Raw genomic sequence first — 21,324 nt, forward strand, 5'->3', positions numbered from 1 at the left:
TACTCAAACACGTTCTTTGTTAGAACTGGGGATACACAGTTAGGGCGAGCATAATAAAGGAAATTCAAACAGATACATATCCAATGAATAATATTCCCGCTGGCGGGCTAATGAAACGGTTGCGCGCCCAGTCCATGGGAACCAGGGAGAAGAGCAAGAAAAACACAGGTGCAGTTCTCATGAGATAGCAATATGCAAGCATTACAGCATCTTCTCCCACACACATCCACCAGTAGTTATCTTATGCATTCCAGCACAGAAGCAGGATAGTAGAAACAAGCCGGGTGCAACAGGGTAAGGATATGTACACAGAGGTCACAGAAAACAGAATGGCAGCTTGCTGACAAAGCCTCAGGTTCAGCACAGGAGCTCTACGCTTCCCAGATGTGGTGGTGTGATCGTGCCCAGAAAATCCGCCTATCTTCCGTCTCTGTAGCATGGCTAATGCTCCGTGTGACTTGTTGAAACTACGGATCAGGTAAGGGGCCCGAATATCCCCTTCTTCCACCCATTCGCGGTGCTGGGGACCGAAATCAACCCATTCGATAAGGTACCAGAGTTTACCACGTTTCAATTTGCAATCAAGGATATCAGCGACCTCAAAATGTTCATCCCCTTCCAAAATGACAGGTGGAGGAGGAGTAACCGATGGTCTCCAGGGAGACGGGCCAGGATCCTTCTTCAACAGGCTCATGTGAAAAACAGAATGCAGAGCACGTAAATTCTTAGGCAAAACAACATCAACCGCCACATTATTTATGACTTTACGCACTTTGAATGGACCAATGAACTTCCACCCCAATTTCCTGCTAGGTCGCAGCATCTTAATGTTCTTGGTCGAGACATACACAAGATCCCCAGGTTTCAGATCAAACCCCACCACCCTACCCTTGTCTGCCTGGGTCTTGTAAGCAGCCTTGGCTGCGTCAAGCGTTTGGCATAGCAGAGGCCATGCATTTTGCAAGGACATACACCATGTATCAGCATCCCCCACAGGACGTTGGCCCATCCCCTCCAGGAAAGGGAGGGGGGGGCTGTCGTAACCAGAAACAGCTTTATAAGGAGACATGCCCGTGGAGCTATGGACAGTGTTGTTATAACAATATTCAGCAAGAGGCAACAATTCACACCAATCATTTTGTTGATAATTAGTAAAACAACGAAGATATTGCTCCAGGGTCTGATTCACTCGTTCTGTTTGTCCGTCAGTCTCAGGATGATACGCGCTGCTGAGCCCTTGTTCCACCCCTAAAATGGAAAGAAGTTCCCTCCAAAACTTAGAAACAAATTGGGTCCCCCTGTCAGAAATTAATTTAGCAGGTAATTGATGAATTTTCACCACGTGAGACATAAACGATTTCGCCAACCTCTGAGCTGTAGGCAAGGAAGGAAAAGGCACAAAATGAGCCTGCTTAGAAAATAAATCAACAACCACCCAAATAACAGTGTTCCCTTTGCTCACAGGGAGATCAGTAATAAAGTCCATGGACACCACTTCCCAAGGCCTCGATGGAGTAGGGAGTGGTTGCAGAAGACCGGGAGGCTTGCCCCCCCTGGGTTTAGTTAAGGCACAGGTCTGACAGGATCGAACAAAAGTCAATAGGTCTTTGCGCATGTGTGGCCACCAAAACTGTCTGCGGATGAGTTGCAGTGATTTAACAAAACTCCAATGTCCTGCCAGTCTGGAACCATGAGCAGAATCCATCACTTCCCTCCTCATTGAAATAGGCACATACAGTTTGTCCCCAGAATAAATCAGACCTTCTGGGCTACGGACATAATCCGGCAATGCACGCAGGGAGGCAATATCTTCACCAGTAAAAGCAGAAACATTTTTCTGGACCCAGGCCCCCCCCCCCATAGGGAAAAGGGAAGGCGAAGTCTCATCAGAGCGAGGAATTGAGCGCGCTTGCGCGCGGGTGACAACAGCCCCCCCCAGGTGGGAGGGGGAAAAAACAGAATCCATGATGATTTCACGCTGACTGTCATGTTGTGGGAGGCGTGAGAGCGCGTCAGCCAGGGAATTAGCCGTCCCAGGGAAATGACGAAGAGTGAATCGAAACTTAGCAAAGAAGTCCGCCCAACGAAGTTGTTTTGCGTTTAGAGAACGGGGGGATTTCAGCATTTCCAGATTTTTATGGTCAGTCCAGACTTCAAATGGCAGTTGAGCCCCCTCCAACCACTGCCTCCAAGTGGAGAGAGCCAGCCGGATAGCCGACGCCTCCTTCTCCCAAATCCCCCAGTTTCGTTCAGCGTCCGAAAATTTTTTAGACACAAATGCAAGGGGGTGTAAACGACCATCTTCCCCTTCTTGCAAAATAGCGGCCCCCATTGCCACATCCGAAGCATCAGTCTGGACAATGAATTTTTTAGTTTCATCAGGGCGCGCCAGCACGGGCTCAGACGTGAACATACGTTTAAGTTTCTCAAAAGCCTCCGCGCAAGCAGGGGACCATTTAAGTGGGGCGCCTGGTTTGGTAGCATCAAACCCCTTTCCCTTGGTTTTCAACAAATCGGTTAGAGGAAGGGCAATTTGAGCGAAATTCTGGATGAAATTTCTGTAAAAATTGGCGAATCCGAGGAACATTTGCAATTGTTTGCGGGTTCTGGGGGGTTCCCATTCAAGCACGGCCTGTATTTTAGCAGGGTCCATTTCCACCTTCCCCCCGGAGATGCGATAACCCAAAAAGTCAATGCAGGGCTGGTGGAATTCACATTTAGACAGTTTGGCGAACAGGTTGTGTTCATAAAGCCTCTTAAGGACCTGGCGCACCAATTTAATATGCGACGGTAGGTCCTGGGAATACAGCAACACATCATCAAGGTAAAGAACCACCCCTTTGAACAAAAATTCATGTAGGACCTCATTGATTAAGTTCATGAAGACCCCCGGAGCCCCTTGAAGCCCGAAGGGCATAACGAGGTATTCAAACTGCCCCAAGGGGGTATTAAACGCAGTCTTACTTTCGTCCCCCTCCCTAATGCGCACTCGGAAATATGCATCCCTCAGGTCAAGTTTCGAGAAGATTTTGCCTTTGGTGGCCTCTGCCACCAGGTCCTTGATCAGGGGGAGGGGGTAGGCATTGGACAAAGAAACAGCGTTCAAACCCCTATAATCCGTGCACAACCTGAGCCCCCCGTCTTTCTTCTTTCGGAAGAGAACCGGCGCGGCGAAAGGGGAGGAAGCCGGGCGAATGAAACCGCGGGCCAAGTTTTTATCAATAAAATTCCGCAGTTCAACTTTCTCAGCCGGCCCCATCGCATAGATTTTACCTTTAGGCAATTTACAATCAGGCAAGAGTTCAATAGCACAGTCAGTAGAGCGATGGGGGGGCAGTTCGTTAGCTTCTTCTTCGCCAAAAACTTTCGCCAAGTCTCTATACTCTCGAGGCAAAGACGCTAACTCTTCCGGCTTCAAAGTGCCGCAGGGGAACTGCGCGGCAGGCCGGTCCCCCCACGAATCCAACCAGCAGTGATCTACACATTTTGGCGACACGAATTTGACAACCCCTTCTTCCCACAAGATGTAAGGGTCATGGGTAAAAAGCCAGGGACTCCCCAGTACCAAATCAAACTGCGACTTAGGGGTAACAATGAAGGTCCTGGATTCCCAATGATCGCCAGCCCCCAACCGCAAAGCCATAGTCTCATGCGTACAAGGTTCCATGGGCGCCCCATCCATTTGGGTAAAAATGATGGGAGATTTCAAGGGGGTTATCCCCGCTTCCAGTGTCAATAACACTCTAGGGCTGATGAGATCCCTCCCACACCCAGAATCAATCAACGCTCTCACCCTGACGTGGGTACCCAGGAGCGGATTCATTAAAGAAACAGTCACGAAAAACAGGGAAGGGGTTTCTCTCACCACCTTGGGCGCAGTGCTGGAATGGCCGTGTCGTTTTGCGCCTCTCACAACAGGCCGTTGTCGTTTTCCGCCGGTTCAACCTCTACCTCCTCTTCTGACCCGGCAGTGGGCGGCTCGGTTCCCTCCGGACCTTGGGCCGCCTGCAGAGCTTTGGAGAATCGCGGTTTGGCCATCCCCTTCTTCCCCGGTAGTGGCGTCTTAGGCTTCGGAGTAGGCGGCTTGTCTTTAGCTTGACGGCTGCCACAATCCACGGCGAAATGCCCCTTCTCCCCGCACTTCAGACAGAGCCCCATCTTCATGCGCAGGTCTCGTGCCGATTCCGACAGGCGTTGAGTCTTGGGTCTGGAGGCGCTGGCAGTGGCGGGTCTGTTGGTCGTAGCAGCCAGGTCGAGTTTGATGGTGTTGAGCCGATCCTCTGCATTTTCAGCTTCCTGGGTCCAAGCCATCAGGGAGATAGGATTAACAGTCTTCAAAACCGTTTCTCGGATGTCCGCGTTGAGTCCCAATCGATACATCTCAGCCAAAATATGATCAGGGTAGTCTCGGAGCTTTGCTGCCTGCTTGTGGAATTCCAGCGTGTATTCACGGACCGACTTCTTATTCTGACGATAGGTGCGGAGAAATGCTTTGGCCCTTTGGCTCGCGTTGACATCTTCAAACCGAGCCCGCAGCGCCCACATGAATGCTCGCAAATTCAAAAGTTCCGGACCGCGGTCATTGTGCAGTCCCACATACCATGTGGCGGCGTCTCCTTTCAGTCTCGCCGAGATGACATCAATGAGAGCAGCTTCATTTCGGAAGAGGTGTCGGCTCTCTTCTACGAATTTGTGCACCCTCACCGTGAAGAAGGCGAGTTCCTCTGGGTTGCCGTCAAAGGTAGCCTCCAGTAAATCCTTGGGTCTAAGCCGTGGAGTCCTTCCCAACGGTCCCAGCTGCCCCGGAACTCCCCCGAGAGGAAGACCCGGAGCAACCGGTGGTCCCGCTGGCACTGGCCTCATCGGTGGCGGCAGACCCGGCGGCAGACCCGGCATCGGCTGTTGCGCAGGTCCTACTTGCTGCGGAGGTCCGGCCGGTGGCTGGGCAGGCACCTGCGGCGCGGGAACTCCCGGTGCTGGGGCAACTTGCTGCTGCGCGGCGTGTGCATCAAGAAAATTAGCCATTCTAATGTCCATCATCCCCGGCAGAGCTTCCATTACATCCTGGAATGCCCTCAACAGGTCCCTCACCGAGTATTCCAGTTCCTCCAGTCGTTCCCCGGTGGTTTCCTCAGGGATCGGATCTCGAGGGTGGGAGTCCGGGGGTGGGTCATAGTCTCCTTCCGTTTGGAAGCCCCCGGCTCCCTCCGAATCCTCTACGTGGCCTCGGGGCCCCGATGGCTCGAACATCCACTCTTCGAGGTCTTGCTCAGAACACCCCTTCTCCGAGGTAGCCCCCGGCTCTGGGAACAATCCCTTGTCAAACAAACTTTCACGTAATCCGCTCCCTCGACGGGAGTACACCTCACGAGCGCCTTGAGTGTTGTACATAGTCCAATCATCCTGCCGTTGAGTCTTCCGCGGACCCCAGTGCGAAGGGGTCGGAGGCGGCCAAGACAGATGTGCAGGCCGGCGGGGAATCGTTCCCCCCACGGCACCCTCCAGCGAGGCTGCCGTCACCAAAGGAGCGGAGGTGTGTGGGACCGATCCTGAATCCCCCTCCGTTTTCGGTAGGTCTCCCTCAGCTCCGCTCATGATCTTGCCAGATTCGGAACGATAGGAGAAAGGGAGTTCTAACAATATGTTGGATCCCCAAGCATCGAGAATAAATCCACGTTTTCAAGAAAAGCAAAATTTATTTCAAAGCGTTGAAGACATACTCAAACACGTTCTTTGTTAGAACTGGGGATACACAGTTAGGGCGAGCATAATAAAGGAAATTCAAACAGATACATATCCAATGAATAATATTCCCGCTGGCGGGCTAATGAAACGGTTGCGCGCCCAGTCCATGGGAACCAGGCAGAACATCAGACAAAACACAGGTGCAGTTCTCATGAGATAGCAATAGGCAAGCATTACAGCATCTTCTCCCCCACACATCCACCAGTAGTTATCTTATGCATTCCAGCACAGAAGCAGGATAGTAGAAACAAGCCGGGTGCAACAGGGTAAGGATATGTACACAGAGGTCACAGAAAACAGAATGGCAGCTTGCTGACAGGCCTGAAGGGGGAAAAGCAATCCTGGAGGGAAGTGGAAGGAAAGGGGATTTCGTGGCACCTCCAAGACAGACCCATTTCATGTGGCCTCCGCTTTCGTGGCTTACAGCCCACTAGAGGCGTGAAGTCTGGACTCGGAAGACATATAGACAGAAATAGGGGTGAAATGTAGGCAAATGTGACATTTCTAGACAAAACTCGTATGTACATAAAATAAGCATTGTGGCAATCCACAACAGCACCAACAGGTGATAATACTGTTTGCCAAGCCAAGCTTAAGCATGAAAAAGGCCATTGTCTGACTGAGGCCTAACTGACCCCCCTCAACTTTTCAGCTAACGTGAAATGTGCATTCATATCGCTGTACAATGTTAGTGAGTATATCTGTCTGTCAGATCTAATATTTCCTCATTGCTCTGAATTCTTTTTGCAAAACCTGCTGTTGCACTTACATCAGGGTCAGACTTCTCTCCACCGTCCACATTCCAGGATCTCAGCTGTTGCATAATCCAATAGATTTAACTAAAGCGAAATTGAAACCTACCTACCTACCTGCCTACTACGTATCATCCATCCATCATCTATCTATCTATCTATCTATCTATCTATCTATCTATCTATCTATCTATCTATCTATCATCTATCTATCTATCTATCTTCAGTATCTGAGCATTTCTTCTAGCGAACAAGTATTTTGCTGTCTTTCCTTAGTTCCCCAATTGCCATGGATTGTGGAGAACACCCAGAAATATGGGTGCTGCTTGGATCCGGGTATTTCTGTGAGGAGCCTGGCAAAGATACCAAGGAGACCCGCGGTCCCAGGCATTAAAACCAGGAGCTCGCTGCTCCCTGGCCTTCCCGTTGATCTGAAGGCTGTCAGGGGTCTCAGTGCAGAGCTTACTTTCTCCAGTGAGAAGGACCTGCCTGCGCTCCGATCGGGAAACCTTTTCCTTGGTCAACCGCAGAAGTGCTTGTGCTGAATTTTGTGCTGGACTTCCCTTTATCGTGTCCTGGAAACGAGGGGTGCGTGGGAGCATTATGCAATGGTGTGGGGTGAGAATGGCAGTCAGCACAACCTTTTGGATACTCTTTGCTTAATGATGTTAAGTTCCGTCAGCCATAAGGAAAGCTATGCTAGAGTCAAACCTAGTGAGCAATCTCAGAAACTCGCCTTTGGGGGGGGGGTTTGCTTCTTTCTTGGGAACTTTCCAGCTTCTTGCTGGCTTGGGCAAGGCTATTGGCTGTCTTCCCCTCCCTTAGAGTGTGCCCCGTTCCCAAAAGTGCCTCCGTGGCTCCTTTGCAAACCCTTCAGAATGCTACCACAGTTGAAAAATGCATACACGACTTACCAGGGACATTTGGGCAGATGTCCTCCATGTTCACGGTTGTTGGAGCCTCATCACAAAACAGTTATTGGGAAAACACCTCTTGATGAACGGAAGAAGCTGGCTCATCATCTTTGAAGGCGATGCTGCATGCAGATCTCTTGGGCTTCTCGCTCGCATCTCCTTAATAGGGACACAGCCCCTCCCTGTTAATGAGACGCAAGCTGTTCTTAGCTGCTGAGGGGAAATGGAATGAATGAACGAACTTGTACAAATTATATTTATATGTTATAATGGAAGATCTTTCTCATTAAATCAACCACTGCCCCTGCACGTGGCCTTCTCCCATGTGGCCCCCGCCTTGTCGAACGGTCGGCCCGAGGAGGTCTGGAAGGCTCCCCTGGTCCTGGCTTTCTGCAGACTAGGCAAAACAATTACTCAGGAGGGCTTTTCTGTGCAGGCAATAGGGTAGGGCCATACTAAATGATTCACAAAGATACCCAGATAAAGTTATTCGGGACTGTGGTCTATGCTACTGTACTTGGCTTACTGAAAGAAGGATCCTGCTATGCCGTTTGTGTATCCTTTAATGTGTCATGTTAAGACTTATGCTTTGCTTCAGCTCTGTTTTTAGAACTCTGGTTGCTTCTGCAACCCTAATCCTATTTTATTGTTTACTGAATACCCCCATCCCGTCAATTCTGTTGACTCACTCCGTGTAATTTGCCGTGAGTCCAAGGGAGAAAAAGTGGACTGTGAATGCCATAAAGAAATAAATAGTGTTGTTGCATTAGTCACAGAAAGAAGAACCGCTGGCACAGGCGTGTCCTGAGGAAGCTTTCAGGAGCCCTGAAGACATCTGCCGTTTCCTGGCTGAGTGGCAAAGGATGCTGGTGGATCGCTTCGTTGGACTGGAGGAACTCACTGGGAAGCTTGACAGTGAGGCCAAGGAAGAAGTCGTCGTGCTCAGACAGCATCTGGCTGAGAGAGCTCGTGAGGAAATCAGACGTATTCACTGTGGATCTGTTGTTCAAGAACTGCTAACACTCAGCGTGCCAAAACTGTATTTGCACCAAGCAATGGAAGAGCATCAAAGGGAGATGGCCGAGGCCACGCGACGGCTTGAGAAAGAAGATGAGGGCAAAATAATGGCTGCTGAAAGATTGCTTCAGAGTAAGAGAGAAAAGTTGAGCAAAGAACTTCTGAACAGAATTAGAGAACAGAAGAAATTAAGGGACTGGGAACAGTTAGTATTCTTGTGAGTATCTGGCCTGTCTCTGATATTGGTTTTCTCACCTAGAAGGAGAAATCTTAAACATATTTGACAGATGTATGGTCTTAATTTTGGTTTTATTCTTCCACTGTGTTTCTCCTGGGCTTGCAAACTTTACAGTAACTGTTTTCATTTTTTGAAAAGCCTTTTCTGGTTTAGAATCAGGTGGGCCCCTGTGTTATGATATACGAGGGTCAAGCTATCAAAGTAAGTTATTATAAAAATACAAATACAGTCAGGTACGGCTAGCTTTGAAGCAAGGGAAACCGTTCCCTTTACCTTTACACATTAGTAAAAGGTAAACTAGGTTAAAAGAAATGGTCCAAATATCAGACGCTTAAAACTTTTTACATACAGAACTGTTAGTTTCACATATACAATTGATGGGTATATCTTATAACCAGTAGACCATATGTGTTTCGGCCCCTCAGTGGTCAATATCACTATTGTAAAAAAACACACATCCAGAAATAAATATATGAAAAAAGATTTTCTTTAGAACCAGATGTTGCTTTCTGGAGTTGTCAAAAGGGAGAGAAAAAAGCCGAATTATTACACATCAAGTACACATAATAATTCCATAATAAATTTTAAAATACCAGAAAACTTTTGCTGTTATTACCTCATGTGATGTGCAGTTGCTAAAATTTTACACAGTAGGCCATGGATAATCTCTCATGGTAACTGCACACACTCTCCAAATTCTTCTACGCCAAAATGATGAATAAATGGAAATTACATAATTGTTAGAATTTATAAATAGTGTTATTACACAAATAATTTTTAGCCATAGATTATTTAAATTAGCCTGCCGAACTGGTAACAAATATCCAATGTGCCTGGATGTGTGTCTCTTCCATCAAAGGTAGTAATAAGTTGTATACTGCTAACATTACATCAATATATAGGAGGACCCTGGGATGATGCAATCACCCACATGCATGGCATAATACTGTCGCCAAGGGAGGCGATTCTTTTTAAATTTTTCATAGTGGGAGGAGGTGAAGAGGAGAGAGAGAATGCAAAAACATGGGGGAGGTCAACTGTGGGAGGGCTCCTAGTGTCCTGGCCCCACTGGTGGACCTCCTGATGGCACCGGGTATTTCTGGCCACTGTGTGACACAGAGTGTTGGACGGGATGGGCCTTTGGCCTGATCCAACATTGGCGTCTCTTATGTTCTTATGATAGTCCAGGAGCTGGGGCGGGGGATTTTATCCCAGAATAATAACTTGTCTAAATAATCTAAAGAGCCACAGGCTACTGATTATGGATTGTTTTGCATGCTTGAAATCTGTATGTAGTGTGTTGCTCTGTTGCTTTTTGTTAGAAAACCAATTTTTTCCCATTGTGACTGGCCTTTTCTATCAACTGAGGTGGGGACCCAAACAGCCGAGGGGCGCCAGCTCCGGGTTGGGAACTACCTGGAGATTTTGGGGGACGGGTCGAATACTTGAATGGCCACATGTTGATCTGGTGGACTATGTAATGTGTGAAGTAGCCCGTAGTTTCCATTGGTCCTGTTCCAAAGAAGGGCCTCCAGATTTTGAGTCAATGGGATTTTATTTATTTATTTATCATTCAAATTGATATACCGCCCTTCTTTGGATTCACAGAGCTCAGGGTGGTTAACAACAGAAAACTGTACAATTCAAAATCCCAAAATTAAAATAGCTAAAAATGGGTACTGTCTACACGTATGGGTCTTATCCAGTCCTTTATACGCGTATTTTTTAAAAAGGCACTTGCATGGGAAGTGCGGATTCTTACCCGACTGCAGAAGATTGTGTTGATCACCCACGCCTGGCTATCTTGCACAATCATATTCCACACAACTGTGAGCTAGGACTAGGCTCGGCCCAGTCTGTCCCACTCTGTCCCCTTCACTGTCAAGAGCTGAGAAGGAGGGGAAGGAAGGAATGTGAAGGCAATACCTGGGGGGGTGGGGGGGTGGATCCGGCCATCCTCTAAGGAGTCTTCCTCCAACTTAAGTTGCTCTTCCACTTAAGTTGGAGGCAGGCTGCTTAGACTGGAGGAAGGCTTCACGTTTGAGGCAAAAGGGAAGATGGAGAATAAAGAATGTAATAAATCAGCTTTGTTTAGGGAGTGGTTGGATGGGGCAGGACCCACCCCATGACCCTTTGTACCCTCAGAGCCCCATCCTTTGGGCACAGCAGTAAGCAGAAACCGTTGGCCTTGCAGAGGAAAGAGCCGCTGAGGGACACGGGCCTCATCGTCTGCCACCTTTACTGGTGGCATGTTTGAATCTCCTAACTGCAAGCTGGGAAATGTAGCCATGTCTTGATTGAATGAGCCTCGTGTTGTTTGAGTGGGAGAAGTGATTGGAATCTATCTAACAAAGAGAAATGTTTAAAAAATCTGAAGCGCGCTTCTCAGTGATGTCCTGTTGAGTCCAGCGTGAACCATTTGGGCTTGGCGAGTGGCCACAGAGATTCGTAATGAAAAGGCACATTTCTGCAGATTTTTCTGGTGGAAGAATTACATTCATTGTGAAATCAAGAGTTTCAGGAACCTTGTGGGTCTGTTAGAATAATCCTCCCCAAACAGCAGTGTGTTACCTTCTCATTAAAACTGATCAGATTGTCACAAAACATTTTCCAAACGTTCAGGTCCTCTCCAGTTCTTTGTAAGGATGGAAGTTCAGGACATTTAAGGGCACTTTGAGGAATGCGTTTGTTTGTGTGATGTTCTCTTGACAGGAAACTGCTAGGTTCCTCTCTCTCTCTCTCTGAAGAAGAATTACTGAAAATAAAGCAAGAGTTCCATGGCTGCTTTTCCCAGATGGATCGCAGTCTGGCTTTACCAAAGATCCGGGCCAGGGTGTTGCTTCAGATTTACCAGTCCGAGGGGAGAGAAGTGGCCCTGCAGAAGGTGGCTCAGAAGATGCAAGCGCTGAGCGAGCAGGTAAGCCTCATCACAGACTCGGAGCGCCCCTTTGGCGGCCAGCCGTGGGCTCCAGGCCTCTTCCGTCTTTTTACCCTTTTCCTATCCTTCAGAAGCCAGGATGGCCTGAATATCTCCAGTACCGGAACTGAAGCATTCAGGATGTAGTCACTGCTCTGCACCTGATCTCACCTTTCTGCCTTACTGGTCGGAGTCCTCTTTTTATTTTTCCCCCTTTAATGTTTTAGTGGTTTTCAAAAAGAAAAGAAAGAAAGGAGAGAGTATTATATTGATACCTTCTATTCAAATTTCTCATACATAACTAAATATCTAAATTCCGTGTCCAAACTTTGGGTTTGGGGAAAAAAACCCTCTTTCTTTTATGCCATCTGGATGGAACTATCCCAGCATAATTTTGTAGTTGTATCTAGTGAAAAGGATTTTTAAAATTACCTGTCCTTCAAGGACATTCCATTTTGAGCGCAGGTGAGGTATTTGTCTCTGAATATATTTCTATTTGATATGGAGGCAATGTGTGTTAAAGTAATAATAGCTGTAAATCTGCTTTGGCTGTTGAGAATGTACGTCAGTGTATGTATCCTCCCCCCCCCCCCTTTTCTTTCAGCAAGAGCCTGAAGTCAGAAGAAAAACAAGGAACAAAAATAAGATAGATGTTCTAAAGAAATCTTTAGAGAAAAAGATTCACATCTATGAAGAATCTGTTACGGAGCAATATGAGAACAAGGTAATGGCAATCGAGGGCTGTGCTCACTGGGACAAGAGAGCATCATTTTTACAGTAAGTTGCGGGCAAAGCAAAGGGAGGTAGACCTGAGCAGAAGGCGGGGCACCCAGTCCTCCGTGTTCCTCCCCGCAGTGGGATACTTCGTCAAGACAGCCACCCTGGGAGCAGGGGCTGTGCAGGGACTTTGGATCCGAGAAGTATGTAGGCACGGGCAGGGCGAAGGATGCACACCTGAAACAGTGGATGTCCTGAGGAGAGTCCGATCGAACAGAAGATTCATCCATAAAAGTCTGCGTGGTGCGGAGGATGTCTGGCTGTGAACCAGCAGAGGTCTGTCTGCAGAGCAGAGAGGGGTGTGGGTGTGGAAAGGGCTCTCAAGTTGCAGCCGACTTATGGCGGCCTTGTCAGGTTTTCAAGGTGAGAGAGGAGCAGATGTGGTTGTCCATGGCCCACCTCTGCAGTAGCAACCGTTGACTTCCTTGGTGGTCCAAGTACCAACCAGGGCTGGCCCCGCTTAGCTTCTGGGACCTGAGGAGATCAGGCTGGCCGTGGGCATGGGTCTTGCAGCCAGCCACAGTGGAGCTTGCTTCTACAGGAGTAGCCCGAGGATCTGCAGCAATCTCTCCGCTCCTGTTGTTCTCCCCGTGCTTGTGTGGGGTTTTGTGTGTCCTGGATGTTAACACAGAAGAAGCACACTTCGGAACAGACAATGGGATCAGCACATGCTCAGTCTTTCTTTCTTTCTTTCAACAGTATTGAAACTACTGGCGTATTGTCTTTTTTTTACTGTTTTAGCTTTTGGTAACCGGACTAATCGTATCAAAAAGGAGTTTAGCTGTTGAATAGTAAGAGAAGAACATGGTTAATGCTGAAAAGTACCACCCTGCTTGTTGCCAGTTTGCATGCAGACATTTATGGTTTAGAAACAAATGGGTTCTCACTTGTCTTTTCCCTTTCAAATTACTTTCCTTTTGCCATCACTGTCCCAAGGCTTTGTGTTTTTATCCTCCCCCTAAAAGTAAAACCAGAGGTGTGCTGCAAATGGCTCTCCTTCCATCATTAATGCCCCTGCTTCCAACTGAGCAACATGGAGAGCTGCAGACCCAACCCCCCCCCCCATTATCCCCAAGGAGAGGGGGATGCCAGGCAGGCATTAAGGAGAGCACAAGGGCAGGGCTCCCATTGGGTTTGCAGGAAGGCTGTCCTCCTGTGAGTGAGGCCAGTGGAAACGGGGGAGCTTATCAGGGGATACCAGCTTCGTAAATCAGAACCCAGAATATCACGCACCTTTTCAGATGGGCAGCCAGATGTGGCAACTACTGCACCAGTTCAGAGGGAAAGATGTTTGGAAAGATTTGGGTGTCATGATACTGAGCGGCAGATGCACTGAAGGGAGGGTGTGTTTGGAAATGGCAAAGTAAGAAGGAATTAAAATCTCGGAGCCCCTTGCGCTATAAAACAGATACAGCCTTTGACTTGACATTTCTGTAGCATAGTGATGATTGTACTGCCCCAGCTGAGCACAATGTTTTGGGTTGTTTTCTCTTTGCGAACACCCCAGAAGCCCCAGGTCCCTCAGGAGATGGAAAGGGCTGACCTCTATGGGGAAAAAGTGGGGACTGGCATCAGTTCCTAAACTGGTGAGGCCGGAGGGCTGTGTGGGCACAATGCCACACAAAGAGGGTGGCATGCCAGCACAACCCTTCCGCCAGCTGCGGGGGTGGGGGTTAACAGGCGGAAGGTAGTCAAATGTCCCCCAGGTCCAGTCCCCCACCTCCTGTGCAACACTGAAAAGGGAATCTTTCTTTGTCACTCAAGGGGGGGGCACCATTTGACCCGTGGAAACCCCCCCCCACCTCTCTTGACCATCCAGGAGGACCTGCAACTTCATTGTTCATAAGCCATTCGTTGTAATAGTGCTAATGGCAGTGAGGACCTTTCCTTCTAATTGTCAAGCCCTTTCATATTTCAGCTTGAAAAGATGAGTAAACTCCTCTCGTCTCGCCTACTGCATAACAGAGGTTGTGTGAATGGGTGTCTTTTGAAATTCTAGGCATCTGTTGACTCTTCTAATGAGTTTTCTTTCTCTTTCTTCAAGGGCTTCTTGTATCGCCTGATATTTGAGAAACGCTCATGTATCATCTCGAATAAGCTGTTTTGTCACAGCATCACAGTCCAAATGCAGTCCTGTCTCCTAGGTCCCGGTCACACGAGTGGGATGATCCACTGCTGAAGGGAGGCAAATTAGAGTCGGAGCAAAAAGAACTGCGGGAGCGCGATCTGACGTGCCCCCGCGGCTCCGTGCTCCGGCAGCCGATCACACGTTGTGCAGCAAACCGGCAGTAGCGCGGTTGTGCGCATGCGTGGGATGGGGAACGGCGCTGGCTGCGACGGGCTACCAGCGCTTCCCCACCCAGACGCCTGGAGTTGCTGCGCATCATCCGGAAGGTAGTGCTCTGTTGCTAGTACCTTTTGAATGCGCGTTTTCGGGCCAAAGGGCCGGATTGGGGACGGGTGCGTGACGCTTCCCAGATGTGGCAGTATGATTGCGCCCACTTGATGCGCCCCTGATTCGTCCCTCTTGTGGGGCAAGTCCTCCCGTGTGACCGGGGCCCTAGATAATCAAATGCGAGTGATGAAATGCCTCTTGACAGCAAAAGTCTTATCATGGGAGAGAGTCAGGAAGAGCATAACGGAAGTTATGTTTATACTATCAGAATTAAGTACAGTTTTCTCCCTTCATTGGAGGAAGGGGCAGCCTCTGCAGGCCCCTTCTGTCTCCCAGCCAGACTATGTAGGGGGGAAACCTAGGAACATGTATAAACATTTGGGTTACCTGGGCCAAGGCCTGAAGTTCTGTAGCAGATACACGAGTATTTTCAGTTTCTAGACATACTTGACAGGGGTTTTTGACCTTTCAGGTCAACAAAGTTGAAGTCTGAGTATAAGCTTTCATGTGTACGCCAGAATTAAACTTTGCTGGTCTTCAAGGTGCCACTGGACTCAGACTTTGTTCTGTTGCTTCAAACCATCTACCCACCTGAATCTGACAGGATTTTGTCAGCCTTGCTATAACCAGAGATCTGGGTGTTTTCTTCCAGATTGTCAGGGAACTACAGCTGGAAAGATCACGTCAGCTGCAGGCTCTGGAGAATAAAATTGGGGAGCGCATTACTTCTCTGCAGTTCCAGAAGACTGCAAAAATACCAGATATGTTGGAGTTTTACACAGCTGTCGTACAATTATGCTCTTTGCTTCTGGAAGAGATGAGCACATCGAAGACCATGACCAACTCCGATTGGGCTGAGATCGTAGAACAGAGCAACCGTGTAAGTAACAAAAATAGTAACTTGAGTGAAGCTTTCACTGAGGGCAAACTGAAGTAACTGTATTGACATTGACTTGGTTCAGACATAACATGAAACCATGGTTTATTTTTAACTATGGTTGGTTTGTGAAACCGGGATTAGGTAGCAGACGATCACTCCGATTTTGCCTTGCCTCAGTGAATGCTGGCTTCATAAGCTGGAGAGGCTGCTAATGAGAGACACTGAAAGGCAAGAGTGGCTTTGATTATGAGCCTCTCTAGTGAGGCGTCTCTGTAGTCTGGGGGGAGTTTGTGATGGCAGTGCTGGGGAGAAAGCCAGGATGAGGCTGGAATGTCTGTGTTCGTTTGTCACATGAAGGTGTAATTAAGATTAACTGGTCGATAAACGAACTTCAGATCTTTGAGTCAGATCCTGTTTAGATGTACCACAATTAACCACAGTTAGTGGAATGCTCCGAAAAAGGAGAGCCCACCCCCTCCCGAGCAATGCTCCCTCTAAGCTGTGGAGTCTTGTGAGCAAAAATTCTACTTTGTGAGCTACTGGCATTGAAGTGAGCAATTTGACTACTGCATAAATTAGTTGTCTCTGGAGCCGTCCTTCCTGAGCGAAGACAAAAATGTGTGAACTGGAGGCTAAAAAACTGTGAGCCAACTCACACTAACTCAGCTTAGAGGGAACACTGCCCCCGAGGAAGCCTGTTCCACTGAGGAACTACACTGTCAGAAAGTTCTTCCTAATGTTTAGCCGAACAATCTTTTGATTTAATCTCAACCCGTTGGTTCTGGTCCGACCTTCTGGGGCAACAGAAAACAACTCTGCATCATCCTCTCTATATGACAGTCCTTCAAGTACTTGAAGATGGTTATCATATCACTTCTCAGTCGTCTCCTCTCCAGGCTAAACAGACCCAGCTCCTTCAGCCTTTCCTCATAGGACTTGGTCTCCAGACCCCTCACCCTCTTCGTTGCCCTCCTCTGGACGCATTCCAGCTTGTCTATATCCTTCTTAAATTGTGGGGTCCAAAACTGAACACAGCACTCCAAACAACCAGTGAGGTCAGGGTTCAGTAAAAATTGATCTGTCAAAAAGCAGAGCTGTGTAGAGTACATTCCTCTCCCCCAAAGGGTTAGTTTTATGTAAGAGGTTATATGGCTGCTTGTGAATTTATTTCACACACATTTTTGCAGAGAGTTCTTCATGAATGCATCTCTTCTAGGACCTCTGAGTGTATTGGTATATTCCAACAATATGTAGAAAGGGCAGCTTTGATGCATTTCTCTCAAGTAGCCATTGTTCCCACACGGCACGCGCACCCCTTTCTGCTTCACACAGCTCTACAAGTCCTGGTGTGGACTGGAGGGTGCACTTCTTAGGAACGAGGACTCAAAAGTAAAAGCTTTGCACCACTGGAGCGTATTTCAGGCAGCCTTTTGCAAGAACACGGAATGCTTCCGTTTTGCTTCTGGCAGGCCCCCAAGTGCCACTCTGCAAAATGGAGACAACTTCAAAAGCTTTAAAAATCTCTGTTAAAATGCAATTTGCAAAACAGTGATGTGGTTTCAGCTGGTCAATTTTCCCCCACTATATTTAAACGGTAAGATTTTGGCAACAAGGTGTGCAAATCCCTGTAAAGCAGAACCTTTCTTTGTGATAGTCCCGCCACAGGTGTGGACCACAGGACGTGCCCACCGACAGGACGCAGCCGAGGGGCCATGTAGGGCAGCTTCCCAGGGGGCTCAATAGTCCTTTCCCTTTTCTTGCCTGCATGGGCAACAAGCCAAAAAGGTGCCTGGCAACCAGCAGGACATGGGGGAGGGGGTGACATTACTGATGTCCCTACACCACTTCTAGGTACAACTCAGAAGTAACGAAGGGTAGCTCTAGGGATCACTGGAAACTGTGGTTTTACCATGCAGTTTTGAGCAATTCCTAGAGCTTCCCTGAGTTACTTCTGGGTTGTACCCAGAAGTTACATAGCAACATCAGTGATGTCACTGTTTTTTCCCTTCTGCTGTTGCTATGAAACAATTGCAATTAATGCACAAACAGCATGCCAGGAGCATGGGATTAGGGAATGTAGGCTGAGCAGAGTAATTTTCTAGCAAACGTTTTCAACACAGAAAGGAGGTTTGGAGAGAGGGTAGCAAAAAAAACTTTCCTGAAAGACTCCTCTTACATTTTCTGTGTAGGTTTGTTGTTGGTTGCAGCATCAATCAGCTGCAGCTTTGCACCATTTTCCTTTGAAAAATAACTGTTTCCCTATTTAATATCACTAATATTGTCTTGCAGTCAGTTAGATTTGTCATTGTGGAGGGTGATTCATTCTACCACCCCCCCAAAATATTATATTATATTATATTTTATTGTCATTGTACATAGTACAACAAAATTAAAGATGCAATCATTTCAGTGATCTACAGCAATATTCATATACACTCACACACCATTCACAATTGTCCCTTAGTTTGTTTCACAATTTTCTCTTAGTTTGTGTCGCTGAGGTAGTGCTCATGATGTTGTTTGCTTTGAAAATAAAGGAAATCGAAGAGGTGGAAAAAAAGATGGAGGATGAGCTGTTGCATCAAGAGTTGGCTCAGCGACAGCTTTCTCTCCTGATGAACAGGAGGAGGCAGAGTCCAGAGCAAGCGGCTGCGGCAAGCAGCCCTGAGGAATTGCATTCCGGCGGCCCAGCATCTGCACTCCTGCAGCAAGCACTGATGAAGCGGAAGCAACTAGTGTGCCTGCACAGACAAAGGCAAGGCCCCCCCTGGCTTTCTCTCTCACTGCCGGTTTCATTGGTACAGCCTTTATGGCCACTCTTCAGGCATGGGGATGGTTTGTTTATTATTTGCCATCAACAGCGGAATTGGACTTGGTAGCATATCCACAACTTTTGGCTAAGTAGGTGACCACATCAGTAGATAATCCAAGGCTGGGAAGGAGTTGGACAGAAGACTTAGAAATTACACTACTTAAATAAGGCAAAGGGGAGTTGAAATGTAAAGTGAGTGTAAAGAAGGACCCCAAGACCAGGAAGCTGATTAGCTGGGTTACTTGGATTAGTCAGTGAACTGAGTAGCTGGCCAGAGGAAGTATCGAAACATCAGCAATGAACTATCTATTGCCTACTGGGCCTCAGAATAATGTCAGTATCCTTCCACTGCTACCCGAGCTACTGTGGCCAGTGATCCCACCCCTTGAGTAAGGGGAGGAGAAACTTATGCGCCACACCTTCAGAAACCGAGCAAAGGAACGTAATGGGAGATCTTCTCACACCATCACTGCAGCTGTAAAGTTGGAAGTGGAAAAGCATTAATTCCGTGGGCAGCGTTTGTTGAAAGCCTCCAGGGTTGCAGTTTGGGCTCTAGAAATCACAGGGGCAAATCTTGTGGGCCTCCCATGAGTGCTGAAGGATATATTTTGATTCTCAAAATAATATTGTTGCCTTTTTTAAATTTTAGATCAAGAGAAGCTCAGCATAATCTAGTGGTTCTTGAAAATTTTCTGGAGAACATAGAAATGGATACCCTTCTGGCACTTTATGCCAAGGTAAGGACATGCCATTTTTTTTTTTAATTTAAGGAGGATTATTTCCTGACACCCATCAGGTGTTTTCAAGAAGCGGGCAGGGCCAGATGGAGCTTTGGCCCAGCAAGCTTCTGATTGGCCATTGGCTGTGCAGATTTTTTTTTTAAAAAATCCCACATCTTTTGGCAGCAGCTGCCACCACATCACTGTGTGACTGAAGGTGTATGCAAGAAATATTTTTAAACATGTCCATTTAAAAAGGCTTCCAGTTAAAACAATGATTCTGCCTGAAATGTTGAAGAGTTGTTGTTAGAATTATACATGACCTCGCTCCTTGACATGTTGTGGCTGTCGCCCCCTTCTTGTGCAGGCCATTGTGTAGTTGTGCCCACCACCCCGTGTCAGAATTCCAAAGGTATCCACAGGCTCAAAAAGGTTGAGGACCCCTGCCCTATATCAGTAGATCCAATTCTCAATGTGGCCCCGTCTGTGGATACTTAAATCTGGAGACAGTCCATGGACAAACCAGACAGATCTTTCTACCAACCCGAGAAAAGCCTCAGGTTTGCAGAAAAATCTGAAAATCAAAGAAAAACAGTAGGGGTTAAACACCCCCCAAAATAATAGAAGCAGAGCCTCTAGCTTTAAGAAATGAATGCTCTCTGTGGCCGTTGATGAGTAACTGCAACAGTATTGCCAGCCTTAAAACCTTGGTTTCTGTAAATAGAAGGGATGGGGAGGGCAGGACCTTTTCCAGGGATGTTTTGACCTTTACGGGAGGACTCCTTGGGGCCGGGCCTGGCAGCAGCCACCAAGCAACTAGATACCACATGACTTGTTTGGTGTCGTGGTTAAGTGCAGGGACTGTAATCTGGGAGAACCGGGTCTGATTCCCCACTCCTCCACATGCAGCTGCTGGTGTGACCTTGGGTCAGTCATAAATTCTGTCAGAGCTGTCCTTGAAAGAACTGTTCTTGAAAGAGCCCTCTCAGCCCCACCTACCTCACAGGGTGTCTGTTGTGGGGAGGGGAAGGGAAAGGAGTTTGTAAGCCGCTCGGAGTGAAGGACAGGGTGTATAAATCCAATCATCTCCTCCTCCTCCTTCTCTTCTTCTTCTTCTTCTTCTGGTGTGACTCACCTGGGACTGGCTAGTTGCTTCTGTTCAACAGTACCTACCCCTCACCTTTCCCCCCAATGCAGACCCAAAGCAGGTTACAAAGTTCTTCTGCCCTCCACTGTATCCTCACAACAGCCCCATGAGGTAGGATGGGCTGGGGGCATGTGACTAGCCCTAGAGTCACCCAGCAAACTTGTGTGGCAGAGGGTGGGTGGGGGGATTCTGACTGGATCCTAGTTCAGAACTCAGCCAACAGTACTGCACTGGCCAGTCTGTCCCTAGTCGCCATACAAATAATTGGGAGTCAAATGGGCAATGCAAGAACACCCATGTAATTTTTACAAACAGTTTGATTTTTTTCCAAGTATACATAGTTCTGGTTATTTTATTAAAAACAATGTTTTATTAAAATGGCACCATAACAAAAGAATTAAAATGAAGGGATTTATAAACATATGAGATAGCCGGGGGCGGGGGGGGGGGAATCTTTTAAAACATTTTATCCTTCCTTCGCAGAAAGCTCAGGGCAGTTTTCAGACTTATACACCAGTTAAAATATATTAAAAGTGTAATAAAATACCATCAAAACATAAGACTGTTATAACACAGCAACAAAGGAAAATCCAATATAATAAACAATACATGCAGCCAGGATATACGTATAAAAAAGGCATTTCCCCCAGCTCCTCTGCCTTCCCGGTGTGGCTCTCGCCAAAACGGCTCTTCCCTACGACCACAAGGTTGCAGCTCTTCACTGCGGCCGCCCCATCTTCCACCACTGCAGAAGACCGACTCTTTAGTGCTGCATTCAGCCGAGGTCCTTCCTGGAGCGTCGACCCCTTCTCCCAAAGGAGCCGTCTTTAGCTGACAGTTTTGGCTTGTTCTTCTCAGACTCAGACTAGAGGGTTGTTTTCAAAATAGCTCCATGATGCATGCATGCAGACGCTGTTCAGGGAATTGAATAGCTTTACTACACATTAGATGGCAGCAATCCTGGGTCTGAAAGCCAACGGTATATGGCTAACCAGGGTATTGTGTGAATCC

The 21,324-nt window shown here is 47.6% G+C and overlaps 1 protein-coding gene across 1 annotated transcript in view; it reads left to right on the forward strand.

The window, feature by feature from the left end:
- The window catches only part of EVC2 (Ellis van Creveld syndrome 2), a 72,774-nt gene that overhangs the window by 46,893 nt on the left and 4,557 nt on the right, over positions 1-21,324 (forward strand). The window contains exons 13-18 of the mRNA XM_015425777.1: positions 8,182-8,645; positions 11,379-11,583; positions 12,188-12,307; positions 15,408-15,635; positions 18,173-18,390; positions 19,097-19,184. Coding sequence (XP_015281263.1) covers positions 8,182-8,645; positions 11,379-11,583; positions 12,188-12,307; positions 15,408-15,635; positions 18,173-18,390; positions 19,097-19,184 — 1,323 coding nt within the window. The remainder of the gene's footprint in view (positions 1-8,181; positions 8,646-11,378; positions 11,584-12,187; positions 12,308-15,407; positions 15,636-18,172; positions 18,391-19,096; positions 19,185-21,324) is intronic.

Source organism: Gekko japonicus, unplaced genomic scaffold (genome assembly GCF_001447785.1).
Source record: "Gekko japonicus isolate JY-2015 unplaced genomic scaffold, Gekko_japonicus_V1.1 scaffold1905, whole genome shotgun sequence".
Classification (NCBI taxonomy): Eukaryota; Metazoa; Chordata; class Lepidosauria; order Squamata; family Gekkonidae; genus Gekko; species Gekko japonicus.